Source organism: Sinohyriopsis cumingii, chromosome 2 (assembly GCF_028554795.1).
Source record: "Sinohyriopsis cumingii isolate HCF-2022 chromosome 2, ASM2855479v2, whole genome shotgun sequence".
NCBI lineage: Eukaryota > Metazoa > Mollusca > Bivalvia > Unionida > Unionidae > Sinohyriopsis > Sinohyriopsis cumingii.
In genome coordinates this window covers 21,083,975-21,107,256 of record NC_142962.1, presented here as the reverse complement: position 1 = coordinate 21,107,256, position 23,282 = coordinate 21,083,975, and the positions used below count along the sequence as shown (strand labels likewise).

Genomic DNA, 23,282 nt, shown 5'->3' with positions numbered 1-23,282 from the left:
CTCACTGTAAATATCAGTGCAGCTAAAATGACCAATTGATCAATAAATTTTCCCACTCAGCAGGCAATTGAAGCAAGATTGGCAAGCCTTTGAATTTGCCACCCAGCTTTTGCTTGCATACAGAGGACTCCTGTGCAAGTGATTTTCTTCGTTCCAGATTTTTAAAAATGGCATCCAAATATACATGATTAAGTGTTTCCATGTCCTCTGTAAAAAGAAAAAAATGTATGTATTAATATAAATAAAAAAAAGTTGTCTATTTAGGACTTAAGTTTTTAAGTTTACATTTTTACGGGTAACTTCTTTCAAAATCATTGATATTCAGGAGTTATGATGATGTCATACAAAAAATGTAATATTTCATGACATATTTAAATCTTTATTAATGCTAAGTAAAGGAGCCTTGTTGCAATTTTCAAGCAAAAGCTTATGTACAATGGTTTTACACATTTGCAGTATTATTTGAATAGTTTTAACACCATAAATTAAAAGGATTTTAATTATTTCAATGAAAATTCCAAATTCTTTATATATTTACCTAAAATCATACAGATTATTTTTCTTATGTCACTGGACACTTTTTAAGGGGGCCCATGGTGGCCAATGGTCTAAGGCATTTGCCTTTACAGATCACAAACATCTTGGTCTGCGTGGTTTTGAGTCTTGGACCTGGCTCATCCAGCATGGATAATGAGAAAGCTTCCCATGGTTCACAGGTTCTTCCAGGGGTTATGTGATCAAACATCCCATAACCTGTCCAAACATAATGAATTTGACAACGTTCTCCCCACACAGATAACCTACTTTCATTTCAACTGGACTAGGCCATATACAAGGGATCATTGGGTCCAAGATCACAAACATATACATGATAAGTCACGGTATTAATTCAGGGTGCTTCACAACTTTAGTCCGCAGAATAAGCAGGGGCATTATTCATAGCATGGTCCACTTCATAACAGAGACACAACATACTGTAGCTGTAATAGCCACTTTGAGCTAACAACCACTGGAAAAAGATGCAGTGTTCTCTACACCCATAGACCATTCAGGCCCTAGATACACTTGTGACCTTCAGCATATATTCTCTTCCTTAGGATCAGGTTGACAGAACTTGCAACATAAAACAGTTCCTTTCAGTCTCAGCTACAGCGGAGGGATATGCAAGGCAACCTAAAAGATTGCAGGGATGTCCCTAGAGCATATGCTATTGGGAAACATTCCTACAACTAAGTGCAGGAGTCAGAGAGAGGTCAGTGGTTACTTCCAGCATTCCATGAAGCCATCGCTATTTTAATGACATACATACAGGCCCCCATCCCCATCCCATCTGTATGACAGATCCTGGTAGGGCGAATGCTCCAACCTTTCCTGGCGGATTGGTGAAGATTTAAAATTATGTCATTTGGACACTACAAGTGTCTTGGCGACTCAGTTCATGTTCAATGCCCCCACTAAGTCTTTGGCCAGAGTTCTTCAGCTATAATCAAGCATTCATCAGTTGGTCCTCAACCTAAGCACATTCAGTGAACTGTTATTTTCTTAGGTTTGCAATGGAATGCAACGGGTCCTATAGCCATCAGTTGTGGAGACTACGCAATCTCCTTGTCAACAAGAACCTTGCCGACCTTGTGTGCCAGGTCTGGAAGCAGTGTTCAAATGCAAAGAATGTGTCCTCCAGGAACGAAAATTGAATTCATGCAATGGTAAGTTCCATGCCTATTTGAATCAGCCCATCCACAATACAATTCCTTTGCTGTACGAGTTTTGCTCAGTGCAGCAGAGGACGTATTTTAGTACTTGGTTGCTTTATTGGGCTCCCATACAATGATGACATGGTCCAAGTGGAGACTGCACCTGTGTCTATTGGACCAACTCTCACAATCTGCAACAGTATGAGGTTGCTTCTCTAAGGCAGGGAAAGTGCTTTGGCCTTGCATCAGTGATATCTTTGCAAGTAAAACTCCAACAATCACGATTGCTGTCGATGCATAGACAGAGGTCTGGGAGGCTCCTACCATAGGAGCTTGGCCCCCTCAAGATCATTATTACATATTAGCATCATTGGGATGGAAACCTATTTTAAACTTTTCATTGGTGGCTGGAGAACCTATGTGGGAAAGGAGTTCTCTTTCTGTTTGAGAACTTAACAGTGGTGACTCAAACAGCATAGCAGAACAAGTATTCATACCTTTGTGTTATTGTTTAGGATTTTCTAAAGTGATGTCCTCATTGACAATCCATACTTATGTTTGACATTTACCAACTAGCTACTGTATGGTCAGACTTGTGATTCTGCGAGAAGGAATTGATACAAATGGAACTGTCCTTTATCCCTCAGTTTTCACTAAATAGACGCTCGAGGGATTGACCAATGATGGATTTATTGGTGACAATGGGGAATGCCAAAACCTCAACCTTTGTCTCACCAGTCCTGGACACTAAACGCTTGATCAATCAATGTTCTTTCTGTAGATTGGAATGGCCAAATGTGTACATACCTCCCACACCGGATCTGGAAGGAGATACAGGAACCAGCAAATCTGCATGTCTCCTCATCCTAATTAATGCATTCAAATGGGAATATTGGAGCAGCCTCATCTATTGCAACAGAATCACAAGCATGGAGATATTTCTTCATCTGAATTCAGAAACCACTATGGTTGGTGTTTCACCCTAACCCAGAGTCACTGAACCTGTACATTGGGCTCCTGAGTACCATTAAGAACAAACAGTTTGCAAGTGGTGGAGTCTCCTCAGATGAGATGGCTGTTCACTTTAGAGGTGTACGAAGGCAAAGGAATATGCTCAGCTGTGGAGTGGACAAAGCACTTCATACCAATCTAAGCATCCATACCTCAATAGCTAACTCCTTATGACTCTTTGATAAAAAAAAACAGTTATCATCAGTCGTAGTTAAACCTACTGTTCCATGATCACTGGCATACTGTACTATCATGGAAATGGGGATATCAAACAAACCAAAGTCCTACCTGAGCTTCTATTCATTTGGATTTCAACTGGCCAATGACATGTGACCCTTGCCCAAGTGGAAGTTATCATGGGTATTAACCTGGTAGAACAAGACACCATTTGAACTGCTCTCAGAGCTGCTTTCATTACTAAGAAAAGACTTCTGTTCATGAGGAATTAGATATTGCAAATAATTCCTGTCTATTCTGGACACTTCTTCTCAAGGTCATCAGTAGGATCCAATGCAAGCTCTGAAGTGTTCTTCCATGAATATTGATTGTATTAGCTACATTATTCATGTCCTCTAGTGAGGACAGCTTGTATTAGTAACATATAACCATATATGAACACTTTCTTGGCATAAACAGGCGAAGTAATTCATACAGTTACCATGTCTTTCTATAACTCCAGGGGACTTGCCCCTGCAGTTGAATTAACTTGTGCATTAAGTTAAGGATCCCCACCCATGACCATATGTATACTTTCTCAGAACAGCATATATGAAATAATTGGCATGAAAGTGGAAACTGGTAGTCATCTTTGAAATCAGGTGTTCATTGTGACAGCTATTCTTGTATGTGGACATAACGTGAAAAAAAATAAGATCATGTTCACTCCGAGATCTTTCTGACTTGAATTTCTCTCCTCAGACATTTTAGCAAGTATATACAGGCCAAGAGTATACTCAAGTATAGTGAACATACTTTGTCCTTAAACTGATTATTACACAGTTCTAATTTGTTAAACCAAATGTATCTTGGCTACTATAACATTTTATAAAACCTTTCTGATCATCTGTACATCCCAGAAAACCAGTTTCTTTGTTTTCCCACACATCTGCAAACAATTGGCTGTAGCATTGTTGAGTCAAATTGATTGTATCGGATAGTGATAATTGGTAAACTAAATTGTCAGTTGATTCATGTGTATTCATATCAGGTGTAGTCTGGAAAGATGGAAGTATTAATATCTTATTTCTGCAACTTTACAACCTGTCTATAGTTTTGAAACATTGATGAAAGGCATGACTACTTTCCAGGAACTTAGATTTTCATTGAGTAACAATTCTTTTGGTTTTTCAATTGATATGAAATTTTAGGCAAGGAGTATGACACTTAGGTGGCACAATTTGTACTTCTTCCAGGCTACCAGACAAGTAATTATATTTTCAGCCTTGAAAATTCATTATTCTGATGACCAGTCCTTACTGCTGATGACCTTATCTCCATTTTAACAACATTTAGGCAAATATTTGCTAAAGAAAATCTTGATAATAAACTCACCCACAACTTTAATAATACTCAGTGTGCACTTCTTTTTTATCCAACCCATTTTTATACTTGAACATACAGTCAAGTTAAATAATGTAAACATGGCCACAAGTGGTGCACACATGAAATGATCAGATGTCATGCAGCACAAATATACCAATTATTCATCTGTTCTTCATACAATCATCCATCTAGGCATCTCTTTAAATTTGGTGTAAAATAGACAAAGCAATTCTAGAACCAGGGTGAAGCAGAAGGAGTAACAGTGACTAGGGTGGGACTCACAATCAAGTTTTTTTTTTTTTTACATTAAATAGAAATGCACACTTGATATGGTTTTAATTTTGCATACTATTTTTTTTTACTCGTGTTATATAATTTTGTATGATTTAAATATATGAATGCTTAGAAAAAAGACTTTTCTGTCTTTTGTATACACTTCAGGATGACATTTTTACAAACATTTCAGATATTAGTCATCATAAAACCATTAAAATTGTCCATTTCACATAATATTTTGTATTGTTTCAGAGTGTTCATTACGCTTATTTTTATGCAGAAACTTTATGTTTTGATGAATTTACTGGTTGCATTTTTGTGACAAGTAAATTAATAGCATGGAAATTAGAAGAAACAAAAAAATTCATCAGAGACGATACACTTTTTTGGAAATGTTTCATTACAGTTCAACAGTTGTTTATTCTTTACCTAAGTTGGAAATTATCACTTACATCTAAGGTGAAATACCTTAAATTTTAAATAATGAGGTAAATAATCTTACTGGCTTCCCGTGTAAATCGAATATTTCACACTAAGGCTGTTTAGATTATATACCAGCTGTACTTGCTTGTAAGTTGAGTCAAAATGCAGACTGCACACACCCAGATCTGCCATTGCATAATGCAATAGGAGTAATCAGTTGAACAAACAACATAGACCCTGATCTGCATATGCATTATGCTACAGCAGATCAGGCTCTTTGTTGTTTGCAGTTTGACTTGACTTATAAGGGAGTACATACAGTACATTGCACATGTTGGTAACATATAAATCTGTACTATTTACTGTATGACCAAGAAACTCATGTTATATAGGGTCTGTTAATAAGCGTGTTCTAACAAGAAATGAATGGAAATTTTAGTTGCTATGCTAAATTATATTCTTAAAATATTTTCTTGTTAAAATGCAGAGGAGATTAAACTCTGAATTAGATGATGGTGTTTCACAGAGAATTACATGGACCTATCTTGGACAAGTTCTCAGTTCATTGTACTTTGCAAAATGAGTAACACCATTGACTCGTCATTATAAGTAATCATCTGAATAATTACCATTTTTGGTGTTTTTTTTCAACAAGCATTTTTTAGGGTGATGATTATGAAGTGTTTGAAAAAGATGTATTGAACAATTTTTGATTGTTGTTTAACTCCAGATGTGTTTAGTGAGAACTTTACCATCTGTAACTTTTTAAATCTTTTGTCAAATGCTAGAATCATTTACTAGAAATGTTATCACTGGATCTAAACTTTGTGACTACAGTTTTCTAAGCCAGACGTATATATGGTTGTCATTGTTTATGGGTTTTTTTTTGTTTTGTTTTTTGACAGGTTTTGTTCACATCTGCCTCAGAACAGGCACTAATTTCTGATTTGTCACAGCCGTCCACAACCAAAAAGAGCAAGAAGTCATAGCAGACTGGGACACAGAACACAGTGTGTTCCAGGAAGAATCAACAAGAAACTGAGGAAACCAGTCCATTTTGATAATTCACTTCAACAAAATGCTAATTAGTAGCATTTTTAGAAGAAGAAAGCATGGAACTGTAATTCCTTTTTCACAAATGCCTTCATGATATAAGGAAGGCATGGTGTTCAGTTGTGCATTATGTGATAAGTACTGTAGAGACTGATAATGGCAGTTGACACCAATGTCATACCAGATGTCCCGTAATCAACATGGTCTGTGCATTGGTACAAGTTGAATAAACATATTTTATGTATAAAAAAGGTTACTTTTATAAGAAGATGGTGCTAAAAGAAGTAAATGATATTCTCTATTTTATAATGAATTATAATTATATGACATGACTCTGTGCATGCCTTAAAATAGATCATGCCAAAAGTAAAAATTAAAATGGTACTTACTTTGGACTATTTTAAGTGATTGATGGAATTTTTGCATGTTGAGTTACTGTGTTTATAACTTAATAAATGCTCAAAATAATTAACAATAAATCCTTATATTGAAATATTCCCTTGTATGACTTCTTGAAGATTAAAGAAATTTTACTCTGAATTATAGCAGTAGTACCCAAAATTGGGGTCATTTATTGTTGTAATTGTTTAGTTTACATCCATACAAAGGTATTGTCTGGTACCATATCAGTTTATTTCCATTAATATCAGGAATGGGTGAAGTAGATGTTGGAGTAGCAGACAAGCCAGGAAATGAATCAATTACTCATCAAATGTGCCACCAACAGGATTCTTTACTAAATTAACTAGTTTCATATACAGTGTGATATTTTAATATATTTTAATATTTGCTCTTGTTTCTTCCTTGAGTCATAAGGAATGAATGAGGAGTGTATTGCCTTAGTCTTCTCATTTGAATTTTTTTATTTAGGCACGGATATAAATAAAATATTTGTTATGTGTCACTAACTTTCTATGAGAGAATTATTTTGTAGAAATGTGTAGAATTACATAATTGTAAATAAATTGATATAGTTGCATAATTTTTTTGGTACTTAATTTTTTTAGTTTGTATTGTATGATGTATCAGGTCTAGTATGTAATGAACGTGTCAAATGATTTTGTGCTGTTCAATTAAACGTGAGCTTTTAAAAATATTTACTTTTAATTATAGCAGATGATTTAGGATTTACAAGACAGTATAACAGTTTGTTTGTTATGAAAAGGGCTTTTAAGTTTTCTGCATTTGTCTTTTCTTGTTAAATTCAAAATTGCGTGTTTTATGCTTCTATAAATACATTGAGGGATATGGCATCTGTATGGAATTGTCTGATAGTCCTTTCTTTTGCAAGTAATTTTATCTCATTTCAAATACTGATGCAGTACTTACAGTGGAATAGACTACTTACAGTGGAATAGGCCCGACAAAACTTGATCATGAGCTTTTTAAAAAACGTCACAACATCCATATCACAATGACACTGATGTCAGTCAGCATAATTTATCACAATCATACCTGCAGCTGTTTGATTTGTGGTAGGATATATTAATTTTCAGTTGAAACCGATTTTTATTACCCCACATGTTTGTAATATGGGGAGATACAGCTCTCACTATGTCGGTCTGTCCATAAATGTATTCATTTTTGCAGCATATCTCTCAGATCGTTTTAACCCTTTACCTCATAGTGCATAGTTACAAAGTGCATCACGCTATAAATAGAACACCTCGTACCTATTCGACTCAATACGCATAGGCCTACCTGTTAACTGTTAAGCAATGTAGTGTATGTTACGTTTAACAGCAATTTTAACCATTTTATCTTTTTGGTACACATCTATTATGTGTGGAAAAATTTAAGAGTAAAGTCCGATTGTTAAAGCTGTGTAATTATTTTTCACAGAAGAATTTTTTATGTGCTTTAAAATCTTGTGAGAACTCATTCACCGTCAAGTCATTGAGACCGTGTGACCAACCGTAGCTGCCATTTCTCATACTCGAAATTTACAATTTTTTTTGTCTGTGTCTACATCACTAAGTCATCTGAATTTGATAATTTATAAAAAAAACTAATTGCTGCCTACATCAATATCAGAGCCTTTACCTAAGTTATTGAAGCTTTCATAGTTGTGATTCTAATCATGAAAACTTCATAAGTACTGAATGAAATCACGACCTCCATTTTGGAAATTGTAAATTACGAACCAGTTATTTTAATTATCAGATATCGACCAGAGCATAAACAGTGACCATGTGATCTGACGTAATTGTCATTCACAGAAATGAATGTAGTATTTAATAGGGGGTTTTCCCCGAAGGTGGCGCTACAAAAACCAGCCTAAAATGGCTGATGTCTACAGCAAATGTCAAAAGGTGCTTCCATGGGAATGGAGTAGAGACGTCCAAAGGCGCTTCCATGCGAATGGAGTAGAGGTGTCCAAAGGCGCTTACATGAGGTAAAGGGTTAAGGTATTTCAGCCAAAATTGGCAATGGTCAAGCAAGTTGATCAGATGTGCCTTTTGCATACCTGTGAACCATTATGATAATGGCATACACAGATCAAAATAAATTAAAAAAATAAAGCAGTACAAAATCTGTGTTTGTTCTTTTTTAAACCCATTTACTTGTAAGAAAATTCTGGAAAAGAAGGCTCCCACATAATGCTTGCATATTTGAAAGAATACACTGCATTTACATTCACTTTCCTTGTGACCTATTTATAGCAGCTGTATATGATGAACATTTTATAAAGCAGGCTAGTTCTTCTTCTGTTTGAAAACTTCTCTCCTACATTATTATCATGAAGAGAATTGATTATAGAACCAGTCTATTCTGTAAATGATGGTGCACGCTGTCTGGTGAAATGGGCTTTATCAATGCAAACTCATGAAAATGTTATATGACTGAAACTATGATATGAGGGATCTATTTGAACTTAAATATGCTTGATTAGAAAATGGATAAGTCAAGAGTGCTTCAGAAATTTAAAAGAAGAATACATGTGTATTGTAATACACAACACAGGTTTAGGATATCATAAGGCTTTTTGCAAGAATAGCAGGAGTCCCACTTTGCAATCATCATTTGGAAAGTTAGATCTGGTCTAGGTAAAATGTCTTCTATATAAACTTTGTTAATATGTTTTGTGTTTGAATTCTTATTCTTATCTCGCTTGGATTTTTCCAATTTGTGACAGGTACTTAAACCAGCAGCAGAGCTAGGTTAGTTAAAAATGACGAAGGTACATTTTTTTAAAATACAGTTTATTGTAATTATGACATTATATATAAATTACACTTTTTATGCTCAGAATATGCGTTTTGTCCACTTGGATTACACTTCAAAGCTTTTTGTCCATTTGGATTACACTACTGTTCTTTTTATCCACTTTGATTACACTTCTGAGCTTTTTGTCCACTTGACACTTCTAAGGTTTTGTTCCACTTGGATTACATTTGTTTTTCTATGGGTTAGCAGGTATTCTTTCAATACTTGGAATTTCTGCATTGATTTGTATTGGAATGAGTTTGTTACTGATTCTGTCCATCTGTCTGCATGTTTAATTCTTGGTTACAACCTTTGAACTGCTGTGAATATTTTAATAAGACCTGACCCAGGTATATATCATGACTTCTCTGCTCTCCAGAGGACTGAAGACGTACAAATCTGTACCGTGAGGACAGAGAATATGAATATGTGCTGTTTTAAACGAAAACAGTAAAAGGTTTTCTTGGTAGGCTTCTATATAAAATCTTGCAAAATAAACATTTTTTTAAGTTAATAAATTACCATAAAGAAAGGTTTACTTGTTAGGTTTCTATATAAAATCTTGCAAAATAAACATTTTTTTTAAGTTAATAAATTACCATGAAGAATTTTTACTTTTAAAAGAATTTAATTCAGAAGCGCTGTCAAGAGTTTATTTATTTATGTATTTAACTGCCTGTCAAACAGTTCTGCATCATTACTTCCAAAAATGGCTTAATGTTTCATTCCAAAAGGTTCTGATTTATCCAGCAAAATTTATGGAAAGAAGGACTGTGTGCAAGATTATTTGTTATTTTTTGGGCATTAATAGCACTTTTAAAATACTATTTGCTGTATCATGCCGAGGAAAATGACCAGGAATGGCAGGGTGGGTGTCAGTACTGCAACACATGGATTACAGGTTCAGTGCTCTACCTACCAAGCTACTGTGGCTCTCTTCTTGTGAAGGTGATTTTAGTGGGCAATATGTTGTATACAAAACTTATGTACCTAGCTCATCCAACACATTCTGAACTTGGATCCCTAGCTCAGTAATTAAAAGACAAGATGTAAATTTATGACTGATTTTATGTAAGGGCTGTACAGATTGAACTACTGTAGAGATTGTGATATATATATATATATATATATATATATATATATATATATATATATATATATATATATATATATATATATATATATATATATATATCAGAAATCAACCTCTTCAGTGGCCTAAGTTTTTAAAACTTCTGCCTTGGATGTGGGATGTTGTGGGTTTGAATCCCAGCCAAGTTATACCAAAGACATATAAAAATGTACTAGGAGATGGCTTGCTTGATGCTCAGCATTAAGATGTTAGTGTTAAGACTGGTAAGCCTGGTGTCAGGATAATGTGACTGGGTTGGACATGATGTTACATGTCTACAGTATGATGCCCCAGTGCTAGACCACTATAAACTGCCACACTTCAGACATCATAGTGATATGACTGAACTTTTTTAAAGCTACCTTAGAAATCCAAATCACACACACACACACTCTTATCAGAAATCCATGAACTGAAGAAAAGTGATTAATTAGGACCCTACTTACTGATGTTCGGACGTCCTGTAGTAATCATGTCTGTCCAGCTGGTCTTCAGCAATTTGGGTTCCACAGTATAACTTTACTTTCACTTCTACACCTTCACTGGATCAAGGATTGTTAGATTTAAACTAAAATTTGGTATGAAGCTCTATATTGATGAGAACTTAAGGAGTTTTATATTCAACAACATGAGTTGATGCCCCTTGATTGCCAGCCCTCCTCACTTTTATTTCCAAAGCATTGCCTTACCGAGGTTGTTGGTTTTTAACCAAATTTTTGTCTTTACATTGATTAGACCTTGAATGAGTTTGATTTGCAGCGTACCACAACATTCTTTACAGGAGTTTGGGCCACTCATTTTCCATGTGGTTGTTGCAGTTTAACTTTACCTAGGTTTGTTACATTTAAACCAATCTTAGCATGCAGTTTTAGTTTGTTTAATCTTTGAATGATTTGCATTACCAGTGTTCTACATCTATATTTGTGTCATCCTCCAAATTTGATGGCACATCAGCATCATTTGTCTAATACGAAAAGGCCTTTACACTTTGATGTTCTCTGTAAAAGTTGGTAGTCAGTTTAAGGTTTCTATTTTTAAGTAATGGTGGTTATATTGGATTTTAGATCAATATCATTGGTACCAGTCCTTCATGCCAGGATGATTTCTGTCAAAGTCTATTAACCAGTTTTAAGAACAAATAAATGGCAGCTATATTTAATGATCATTTGTACAAACCTGAAAGCTCCTTTGTTAAGATGCTTTCTGTCCAGTTTGGTAAAATTCTTATACGTGTTTATTTTAAAGGTCATTTAAAGGTTTTTCTTTTTCTATATTTAGTAGTAGCCTCTGTAATCAATATTTGATGTGGATTGGTATTACTTTTACAAACTTGGATGTACTTCATGCCAGAATGCTTTTTGTAAAAATTTTGAGTTTCATTCTTCATAGAAGTCATTTCAAGTCTTTTGTCTTATTTAGTAATGGTGGTCATATTTAATGGCAGAATGGCATTGTTTGTACATATGAATTCAATCCAGGATGCTAGCTGTCAAACTGGTTAATTACATTTTAAGTTTTTGGGAAGAAGTTTTAGTTCTTATTGGCTCTAATGGTCATCCACCAGATGAGTTTATGGAATGGTTTTCGTCCATGCATCCATCCAAGTTTGTTATTGCTACATTTCTAAAACTACTTGGAGGATTGCCACTTAACTTTACACACACATTCATACCATGGTCTAGTTGGTCATGTGACTCAGACATCCAGTATGGCCACCATAGCAACCAGTGTGAAAATCATATTATCACAACTCTTCCTAAACGGGTTTTCACTACAAGACTTCTTACGATGTCTCGTTTGTCCTAAATGAAAATGATGAAGATCTGATGTCTAATACTGTCACCACATTGACCATCATGAAAATCTTGTTGGTTCTTCTCCCAATCAGATAGTCATATTGACAAAGTTTTTTTGCCAGGGGTCTAGTTGGTCTTAGATGAAAATGATGCTGATCTGGTGTCTAATATGGCCTCTACTGAGGCCATCTTGAAAGCTTTGTCCGTGTTACAGAATAATGCAAGAAAATAATTTGGTATGCCTTAAGAACAATTTGGTTCACTTTTTTTGTTTTGTGTGACTGAACATTACCTGCATCTTGTAGGTCGCTCACGGCAAGATACTTGTATAGCACGGTGTACATGGGCACTTTACCCTTGGTCGTGTGCATTTTTTTCTCATGTATTTATATCTCATGTATTTGTAGGAGGCTTATTGTTCTCTGCAATACAGTGATTGCGTGGATCTTGTCAGGAAGTGTCAACATTCCTACTTTGAACTACAGCCATAGGGATAAGTGTTAACTTTTATACAAATCCAGTTTGTAAGCATATTTTTATAGTTTAAATGCCTTTCTTCAATTTACTGCCTTTATTTGTCATTCTGTGGGTTTAATACACTAGAAAAACAGTCATTATGTTACAATTTATTGCTAAGGGCTTTATTTGACATAAAACAATTTAGTAACTTATATTTATGCATTTCTCCTATGTATTTTGTTTACTCCCTATTATGACCAGCTTGATTTATTTATAGCTGTCTGTATGTATGGATGGATAACAGATAGATTGGCTAGAAGAACCAGGATGGTGAGGCTATTATCCATAGTGTCACAGTGAAGCCATTTAAACCGACAGTGTATCTGTTTCATGGTAGGAATTGTTGAATAGGGATGTATAATTCTGGACGAGTAATAATAATGTAAATTCTCAACTCCTGGATAAGGACCATTATGTTGTGTAATGTGTACAAGGACATGTGGCTGTGTAATGTATACAAGGACATGTGGTTGTGTAATGTGTACAAGGACATGTGGTTGTGTAATGTATACAAGGACATGTGGTTATGTAATGTATACAAGGACATGTGGTTGTGTAATGTATACAAGGACATGTGGTTGTGTAATGTATACAAGGACATGTGGTTATGTAATGTATACAAGGACATGTGGTTGTGTAATGTATACAAGGACATGTAGTTGTGTAATGTATACAAGGACATGTGGTTGTGTAATGTATACAAGGACATGTGGTTATGTAATGTGTACAACGACATGTGGTTATGTAATGTGTACAAGGACATGTGGTTGTGTAATGTATACAAGGACATGTGCTTATGTAATGTGTACAAGGACATGTGGTTGTGTAATGTATACAAGGACATGTGGTTGTGTAATGTATACAAGGACATGTGGTTATGTAATGTATACAAAGACATGTGGTTGTGAACCATTTTTAAATTTCTTTTTAACACGTGGTTATTTGAACCATACTTAATTTTCTTTGTGGCACATGGTTATGTGAACCATTCATATTTTCCATTGTTAGCATATGGTTATGTGATACATACATATTTTCCTGAATCGATGATGATATCAATATGGGTGTAACAAGATAACCGGGTGGGATATTTCGGATTGACAACAGAACATGTTTTGACAACACATATATATATGGTTTAATGTGGTGATTTATATGAGCAGTAGATTATGAAGATGTGTGCGTATTTATAATCCAAATATTGGATTTTATTTAACATAAAACGCACAGATTCAAAGATGGAAATAAAAATACGAATAAATTAGTTCAGTAACACAAAAAAAACACAGGATAAATGATTCACAAATGATTCAATAATGGAAAGATGAATATAGTTCACTCAAATAGTAAACGATGTAAGTTTTTTACTCATAGTAAAAATGTATTCGCTCAGGTAGCGAAATTATGTTGCTAAACACAAGAACGGATATACCATCTATCTTTCCAGTCCAGAATGATACACTGGGTCTTACTAACCCAAAATTAGCCTACAGCTAATAAAATACATGTATGGAGTTACACTCCGTTACCTGTGCACCATATCTGCTCCACAGCTCCTACGAATCAATTTCACAACTGCCACAGACTCCGGACCCTCAGAATACTATGATCACTCGGAACATTAGACCCTCCTGACACTCCAAATATTAGACCCTCCGGACACCCTGGTCCTTTGATGGCTCTACAGCTTGGTCACCTTAGTCACTCTTGACATTAGACACTCCGGACACTAAACATTCGACACTCCGGCACCTTAAACGCTCCGGACAAACGGACGTTTCTACACTCAGACAACACCGGACACCCCAGATATTCCTACCCTCAGACAACACCGGACACCCCGGATATTCCTACCCTCAGACAACACTGGACACCCCGGATATTCCTACCCTCAGACAGCTGGAGTTGTGCGAATCCTTTAAGCAGGCTGCTTGCTGACAAAACCATTAGTATTGTAAAGACCCTTTACATGCAGTAAAGTATTTATACGTTTAGACTTTTCATTTTGCCATATCGAAAGCACCTTGCATGTGTGGCATAGGACGAATCGTACTTACGATTTCGAAATACAATAGACCATATACATAATCACCCTCGGGTATCGTTGTACAGCGAAAAAACGAAAACCCGAGTACATGTATTTAATGAATAACATTTACACCATTCCGTGACAATTGGCTTTAACTAAATATGATGTTTAGTTGTTAATAAATGAAAATTTTTAAAATTTTGATGTCCATTATGGTTGCTACAACAACCATCTTGAAAATCTTTTCATACTCTTGAAATGAAATTAATTAACTTGTGGTTTTGACCAGAAGAGCTTCTTGTAAATTCTAATTAAAATGGCACTGATCTCATGTCCAATAAGGTCACTGTGGCCATCTTGAAAATCATGTTCTCACTGTTCCTCATGAATGGAAGGTCACATCAGCATATCAGCATGACTGTTTCTCATGAATGGAAGGTCAGATCAGCATGACTGTTCCTCATGAATGGAAGGTCACATCAGCATGACTTTTCCTCATGAATGGAAGGTCACATCAGCATGGCTGTTCCCCTTGAATGGAAGGTCACATCAGCATGACTATTCCTCATGAATGGAAGGTCAGATCAGCATGACTGTTCCTCATGAATGGAAGGTCACATCAGCATGACTTTTCCTCATGAATGGAAGGTCACATCAGCATGGCTGTTCCCCTTGAATGGAAGGTCACATCAGCATGACTATTCCTCATGAATGGAAGGTCAGATCAGCATGACTGTTCCTCATGAATGGAAGGTCAGATCAGCATGACTGTTCCTCATGAATGGAAGGTCACATGAGCATGACTATTCCTCATGAATGGAAGGTCAGATCAGCATGACTGTTCCTCATGAATGGAAGGTCACATCAGCATGACTGTTCCTCATGAATGGAAGGTCACATCAGCATGACTTTTCCTCATGAATGGAAGGTCAGATCAGCATTGACTGTTCCTCATGAATGGAAGGTCACATCAGCATGACTATTCCTCATGAATGGAAGGTCAGATCAGCATGACTGTTCCTCATGAATGGAAGGTCACATCAGCATGACTGTTCCTCATGAATGGAAGGTCACATCAGCATGACGGAGGTTTCCACTACAAGATTTCTTATCATGACTAGTTTGAGCTAAATAAAATGGTGCTGATCTGATGTCCAAAAGGGCTACGACAGCAGCCATCTTGACAATATTATCTCTACTCAACATGAACAAATATTCATACTGACCTGTCTAGCTGGTCTTAAATTAAAATAATCAAAGTCTGTGCTGTTATATTTGTAAATTTTATACTGTTATACATGGTACGGCATCTGGACTGTTTGAAAGTGGAACCATTGGATTAATTGTCATGGCTTAATGGTCTTGAATTTTAGGGTTTTAAAAATTGTTCAATTAAAAATAAAATGATGTGTTTGAATATGTTGGGGAAAAAAACAACTTGAATTTTGCCCAAGCTCTATAAATTATCTGAGAAAATACATAACATTTAAAATGAAGAAAATGTATCACTTTTTAAATTTAGAATATTTTGGTATTTACAAATTTTCTAAATAAATATAATGGGATAATTGTATGGATCATAAGACACAACAAGCTGCAAGTTTTGCTGTTTTGTACTTATTTATACATTGATAAACAAAGTTTTATTTGTGTGAATGAATATCCATAAGAAAAACTACTCCATGAAAACTTTTTTAAGCCCTTGAAAAAATTCACCAGTACTTCATGAACTGTGATAGATCATTTCCAAAATGGCATGGGATCATGATGAAATAAATCTCAAATGATGTCATGTAAGCATTTTTGGTTCAATTCAAAGTTGTGTAGTGTAACAATGGTATGACAATGAGCACAAATTTGTGGTACAGTTCCATAATGCTTTTCTGTTTTAAAAATGGTATACTGGATGTCTATACTTTAAAGTAATTACAAAAACAAGATATCTAGTCAAGAGGACACACTTCCTGTGCTTGGATCATGAACAATGGATAATCAGATTTCATTTAAATGGCATTTGTGCACAGTACCAAAACAAATTCACTCTACTCAATGAAACTAAACCTGTGCTGATATCCATACACTGGATTGTAGAAGGGCTATGCATCAGTTTGTTTGGAGTCCATATTTTCACATGGATTTTTTACATATATTTTACATCTTGTCGCTGAATCTTTGTTGGTTATTTGGTAGTTTTCAGATAATAAATGCAAAAATGGCACAAATAAAAGGTAAACCAAAGGGTTTTGTGTCTAATTCTTTTTATGCAAACTATGACATTAATGGTTTGGTTTGGTTTTGTGGGTTTAATGCCATTTTCAGCACATGATGGGCTATGCATGGTGGCCAAAATATTTGGTGGAAGAAGAACCACCAACCTAAGGGAAGCTATTGGCAAGCCTTCTCATGTATCCATGTTGGTTTATCCAAGACTCAGATCCCCTAGAATATGAGTGATTTGTAAATGTGACTGTCCTCAACCACTGGACCACCTGGCCTCCTCCCTCCATGACATAATGAAGGTCAAAGCTATACATTTTATTTCTTGAAAGAACTGGGTGTTCTTTTGTGTACTGAGTTCATAGTCAATTCTATAAAACTAAAGGAGAGTTGATTATATTCAACCAGAAGAGATACCAACCTCTACCAGCAGCTAATAAGAATATGAACAAAAGATTACCCTGAATTACACATTATACACCCTTTATTCTGAAAGACATATTATACACCCTTTATTCTGAATTACACATTATACACCCTTTATTCTGAATTACACATTATACACCCTTTATTCTGAATGGCATATTATACACCCCACACCTTGAACGGCACATTATACACCATGTTCCCTGAATAGCACAGTATACACCCTGTTCCCTGAATGGCACATTATACACCCTTTATTCTGAAAGACATATTATACACCCTTTATTCTGAATTACTCATTATACACCCTTTATTCTGAATTACACATTATACACCCTTTATTCTGAATTACACATTATACACCCTTTATTCTGAATTACACATTATACACCCTTTATTCTGAATTACACATTATACACCCTTTATTCTGAATTACACATTATACACCCTTTATTCTGAATTACACATTATACACCCTTTATTCTGAATTACACATTATACACCCTTTATTCTGAATTACTCATTATACACCCTTTATTCTGAATGGCATATTATACACCCTTTATTCTGAATTACTCATTATACACCCTTTATTCTGAATTACTCATTATACACCCTTTATTCTGAATTACACATTATACACCCTTTATTCTGAATGGCATATTATACACCCTTTATTCTGAATTACTCATTATACACCCTTTATTCTGAATGGCATATTATACACCCCACACCCTGAACGGCACATTATACACCATGTTCCCTGAATAGCACAGTATACACCCTGTTCCCTGAATGGCACATTACACACCCTTTACTCTGAATGGCACATTATACACCCTTTACTCTGAATGGCACATTATACATACTTTACCCTAAATGACACATTATACACTCTTTACCCTGAATGGCACATAATACACCCTTTACCCTAAATGGTACATTGTACACCCTTTACCCTCATTGGCACATAATACACCCTTTACTCTGAATGGCACATTATGCACGCCTGAATGACATTATACACGCTTCACTCCAAATGGCACAATATACATCCTTTACCATAAATGGCACATTATACACCTTATACCCTGAATGGCACATTATACACCCTTTACTCTGAATGGCACATTATACACCCTGTACCCTGAATTGCATATTATACACATTTTCCCTGAATGGCACATTATACACCCTGTACCTTGAATGGCATATTACACATATATCTCATGTTGAATAATCTTCCGTGTAGGCACTAGGCTTGTTTGACTCAGGAGATTATTTTTCAAAAACTCTGTGTGACCTTGATCTTTTGAACTAAACTTGCTGTGCAGAAACCACTAATTTCTTTCCAGACTATGACCTTTGACCTCAAATTTTAGGTATCTTTATTATACTCAGTGCAAGCCACACAGCTTGGTGAAGGAACTTAATCTAGAACAAAAGTTAATATGCAATGCATATATTTTCTTTCACAATGACCTTGACATATTTACTTTCCCAAAATCAATAGGCCTCCTCCAAACCTTACATGCAAGCCTTACACAAACTTGAGTCAAGGCACTGTATGTGGTCATAACCTAAGTTAATTAAAAAATATATTTTTGTTCTTTCAGTCTCAGTGACTTCAACATCAATTGGCATTTTTCTTAACAGCAGTACAAGCCATCTACAAATTTTGGTGAAGGTATATGACTGAAAAATGAAATTTGTGTGCAGAAGGCATTTTCCAGCTACAGTGAACTTGATCTTTTACCTTTTGACCCCGAAATCAGTATGCATCTGCATTATACCCAGTATAAACCACCCCCAAAATTAGTTAGACCTGTGATGTAGAACGTTTTTGTGCAGAAATTTTTCTTCTTTCAGAAACAGTGATCTTGACAGTTGACCCCAAAATCGATGGACTTCTTTCTTATTACAAGTGCAAACCACCCATAAAGTTTCATGAAGAACTTAATATTTTTATTCAGAAACCATTTGTCTTCTTTCAATCAATGACCCTGACATACTCAGTAGGCTTCTTCCAGAAACCAAGTAGAGTATAAGCAAAGTGAGGTAATGGTTAATGGTGGTGGAGAAGTCCTGTTATTTTGCAGAAACTAAATAAGAAACAGACAGAATGATGACATCACATAATACAGGTCTATTATGGCAGGCATATTAAAATAGAAACATGTCAAATTTGTATCTACCGGTACAAGTTTATGTTAAGCAATAACATTAGTGATTCAGAGTGATTTAGGGCTAAAACTTGTTGTTTACAGTCCTTTGGTCTTCCTTCCCACAGTGTGCCATGCTTAAGTCCAAGAAAATACTGTACTGCATAGGCATGCAATTCATCTAGTGTTGCTTTCCTGGACATCAGTTCAAAGTTCCTGTAGCACATTTTTAGCTTGCCTATACAAACAAGAGAGCTACCTGTCGACTGTCAGCATCTGCACACAAAAATGCATGTATACAAGAACTACCCAAACTGCATCTCGGCAATTATTTCTTCCTCAGTCCAATGCAACAATTTGGAGTGGGTTTCATAGTGCCTTCCCTTTCGGAGGGGATTCAGAGGGCTTACTTTGTACATATATTTACATTATTTGCTTGGTTAAGAGTTTATTTATTACCTCATGACCACTTAGGAATTTTGCATCATATATGCTTACTGTTAAACCTGGAATAATGAAATTCGGTATTTTGCATCATATATGCTTACTGTTAAACCTGGAATAATGAAATTCGGTATTTTGCATCATATATGCTTACTGTTAAACCTGGAATAATGAAATTTGGTAAGGAGATTCAGCTTACACCATGATCCATGTATTATGCTTTGCTGGCTTAAATCTTGTTTCAAGTTTATTTCTCAAGCACTATTCAAGCTAGAGTCATCAAGCAAGATGATTGTATGCATCTCTATTATTACCATACCCTATTATTACCATATCCTATAAACCAAAAGGTTAGTGACCAACATTTTACATGTTACAAGCCTAAGATCAGTTTTTGCGTGCTATATATATATATATTATCTCATCTGCTACTCAGTGATGAGATGCCTCAAGATGAGCACCACGCCCTCGTTGCAAAACAAGGTTATTATGGTCCAAATCGTTTGCTTTACTGACTTTGGTTAAATTCTGTGTTTGTTTCTTGGGCACTTTCATTCTCGATCACTTGGGATTGAATTCATAATACCATAACTTCCTCTTAAATTTTCACTTTGTATTCTAGGGAAATAAATTTGTTGAGTTTTACTAAACTTTTTGGTTTTTCTTCTTTCTGTTACATAGTTCAAGACTATAGAGTTGTAACATAAAAAATAGATGACAAAAATCACTTAAGGCAATAAAACCACCAGATAATACTGAAAATAATGAATAAAAATGCTGCTGCCTGGTCTTATTGAAGAAGTGGCAACTACTAATTTATCACACAAGAAAAGAGTGAGGTATGATTGCTAATAACAAGGATTAAAAAAAAGAATACTATCCAATACTGAATACAAGAAAGTGCTGGTGTTTGATAACTAAACACAACGTAAAGGCAAAAAACTGGTGTGCTACCTTCTTTTCCTGGATAAAAAGAGCATAAGTCAAAAGAAAATGTGAAAAAATGAATCATGACTAGTATATAACCAAAATAGAAATAAATTCTCAACAAAAATAGTAATGCTAACACATCTTGGGTTAAGAACCTGAATAAAAGACCTTTCCAAATATAACCAGAAAAAATATAATTAAAAGCTCAAATGAGAGCTCAATAAGAGCAGAAAAAAATCCTTCATCTGCGGCAATTCCATAAAAATAATGCCAATAAAGAGAGAATTCAATGCACATAAAGAGAAGATTCAAATTATGTGGTTAACAGAAAGTGATGGCAATTTCTCCTCAATGTAGAATTTAAGCAACCCATAATAGCTGCGACTGGAAAGAACAAAGGACTGCACAAATGAGGAAATTGCTGTAATTCAAAATGTTCTGGTCACCCTAATGGGAGAACAAATTGCCATACAATGGGGGTATTTTCCAACTTCAAAAGTACCAGCTAGGCAACAGCAAATGTTTTGGTATTGCCAATATTTAAAAAAATTGTTTTTTTAGTGGTAACCTTGCCTCAATAATAACTAAACATTTTATATTGTGATAGAGTTATACATATTTAATCGATACTGCATGCTTAACTTTTGTCCATGATTGTTAAGTTGTCCTTCAGATTTTGGTTACTCATATACAGAAAGTTTAAATAGCATCTTAGTTCAAGGCCAGTCTTATTTCAATTAGGCTGGTGTTTTCCCTGTGGGATTGCTTCATATCATGTTATGATACAAGTGAAAATGCGTATAAATATGGATTTGATAAATAACTCAATGTCTTAGATCAGTGGGAATCCATTTGTCATCAGAACTTAACAATTGTGTTGTTGAAATCAGATAAAATTTGAAAGGAATTATTTATTTAATATATTCATTATTCATTGTAAATACTAAATTGCTCATTTACCTTTTGATTAATACATTACTTGGGATTTTTGTGAACTCATTCCAAGACATTCTGGATTGCATCATTGTATTAAATCAGGATATTCAAGACTATTGCAATTCATTCTTAACATTCTATAGTTTTGGGCTTTGATAGGATAGTCAGGATTATTTGGAATTAAATTCACAACACAGTGTCTCAAGATTTTATATGATATGGAAATAAACTGCTTGTTGATTCTACTTAAATTATTGGTTTAGCTTTCTTTCTGTTATATATTTTAAGACAAAGTCATAGCAATAGGTTACTCACAACAGGTAAACAGATGTTAACAGGTTGTACATGTGAGTGGGGAAGAGTGTTTTTTTCTTTATCAATGCATGAACTATGCTTGTAATGGTGGTTAAACTAGCTGTCACCCAAAGTAACCTAAGTTTCCAGCCATCAGAATCTGGCTTCTGAGGGTGCACAGTGATAATAGCTTTTGAAGTTAATTTTACAAACAACAATTTGAAGAAAAAAATAATCTATGGTTTTTATCAACTCATGAAAGTACAGTATGTCTGCTTTAATATCATAGAAAAATAGTTCTTTATCAAAACAAACATATTTTGTGTCTCTTATGCCATTTCACAATAAAAAAAATTGTAGGTCAGGATCACTTTATTGCATGCCCTATCACAGGGGTTAACATTTTATAGGTCACGATCACTTTATTTTATGCATGATAATTAATAAATTGGTTGCTGAATATTTTGTGTCTGTTATGGCCGATCACAAGTAAAAAATTTGCAGGTCAGGATCACTTTATTTTATGCCCTCTCACAGCGGTTACATTTTGTAGGTCAGGATCACTTTATTGCATGCCCTATCACAGGGGTCAACATTTTGAAGGTCAGAATCACTTTTTTTATGCCCTATCACAGGGTCAAAATTTTGTAGGTCAGAATCACTTTATTTTATACCCTACCACAGGGTCAACATTCTGTAGGTCAAAATCACTTTATTGAATGCCCTGTCACAGGGTCAACATTTTGCTGGTTAGAATCACTTTATTGTATGCCCCATCACATGGGTCAACATTTTGTAGGTCAGAATCACTTTTTTATGCCCTGTCACAAGGGTCAATATTTTGTAGATCAGAATCACTTTATTTTATGCCCTATCACATGGGTCAACATTTTGTAGGTCTGGATTACTTTATGCCCTATCAAAAGGGTCAACATTTTGTAAGTCAGAATCATTTTATTTTATGCCTTATTACAGGGGTCAACATTTTGTAGGTCAGGATTACTTTATTTTATGCATGATAATTAAAAAATTGGCTGCTGAAGACAACAAAAAGTTTCACAGAGGTGAGCTATGGAACTGTTATAGTTTCATCTTGGACTGATCTGTTACCTGCTGAACTTTCTCTGGTAAATTAGAGAAATAATGTTATGTCATTTTTGATTGGTCAATATTTAATTGCTGTTGCAATAC

At 35.0% G+C, this 23,282-nt stretch overlaps 1 protein-coding gene across 4 annotated transcripts in view; it reads left to right on the top strand.

Annotated features, from left to right (window-relative positions):
* Window positions 1-8,534, top strand: part of LOC149804440 (serum response factor-like) — a 50,855-nt gene extending 42,321 nt beyond the window's left edge. For all 4 annotated transcript variants that reach the window (XM_089940426.1, XM_089940413.1, XM_089940417.1 and 1 more), the window contains one exon: window positions 5,852-8,534. In XM_089940426.1, coding sequence (XP_089796552.1) covers window positions 5,852-5,935 — 84 coding nt within the window. In that variant the 3' untranslated portion in view covers window positions 5,936-8,534. The remainder of the gene's footprint in view (window positions 1-5,851) is intronic.
* The last annotated feature ends 14,748 nt before the right edge of the window (window positions 8,535-23,282 follow it).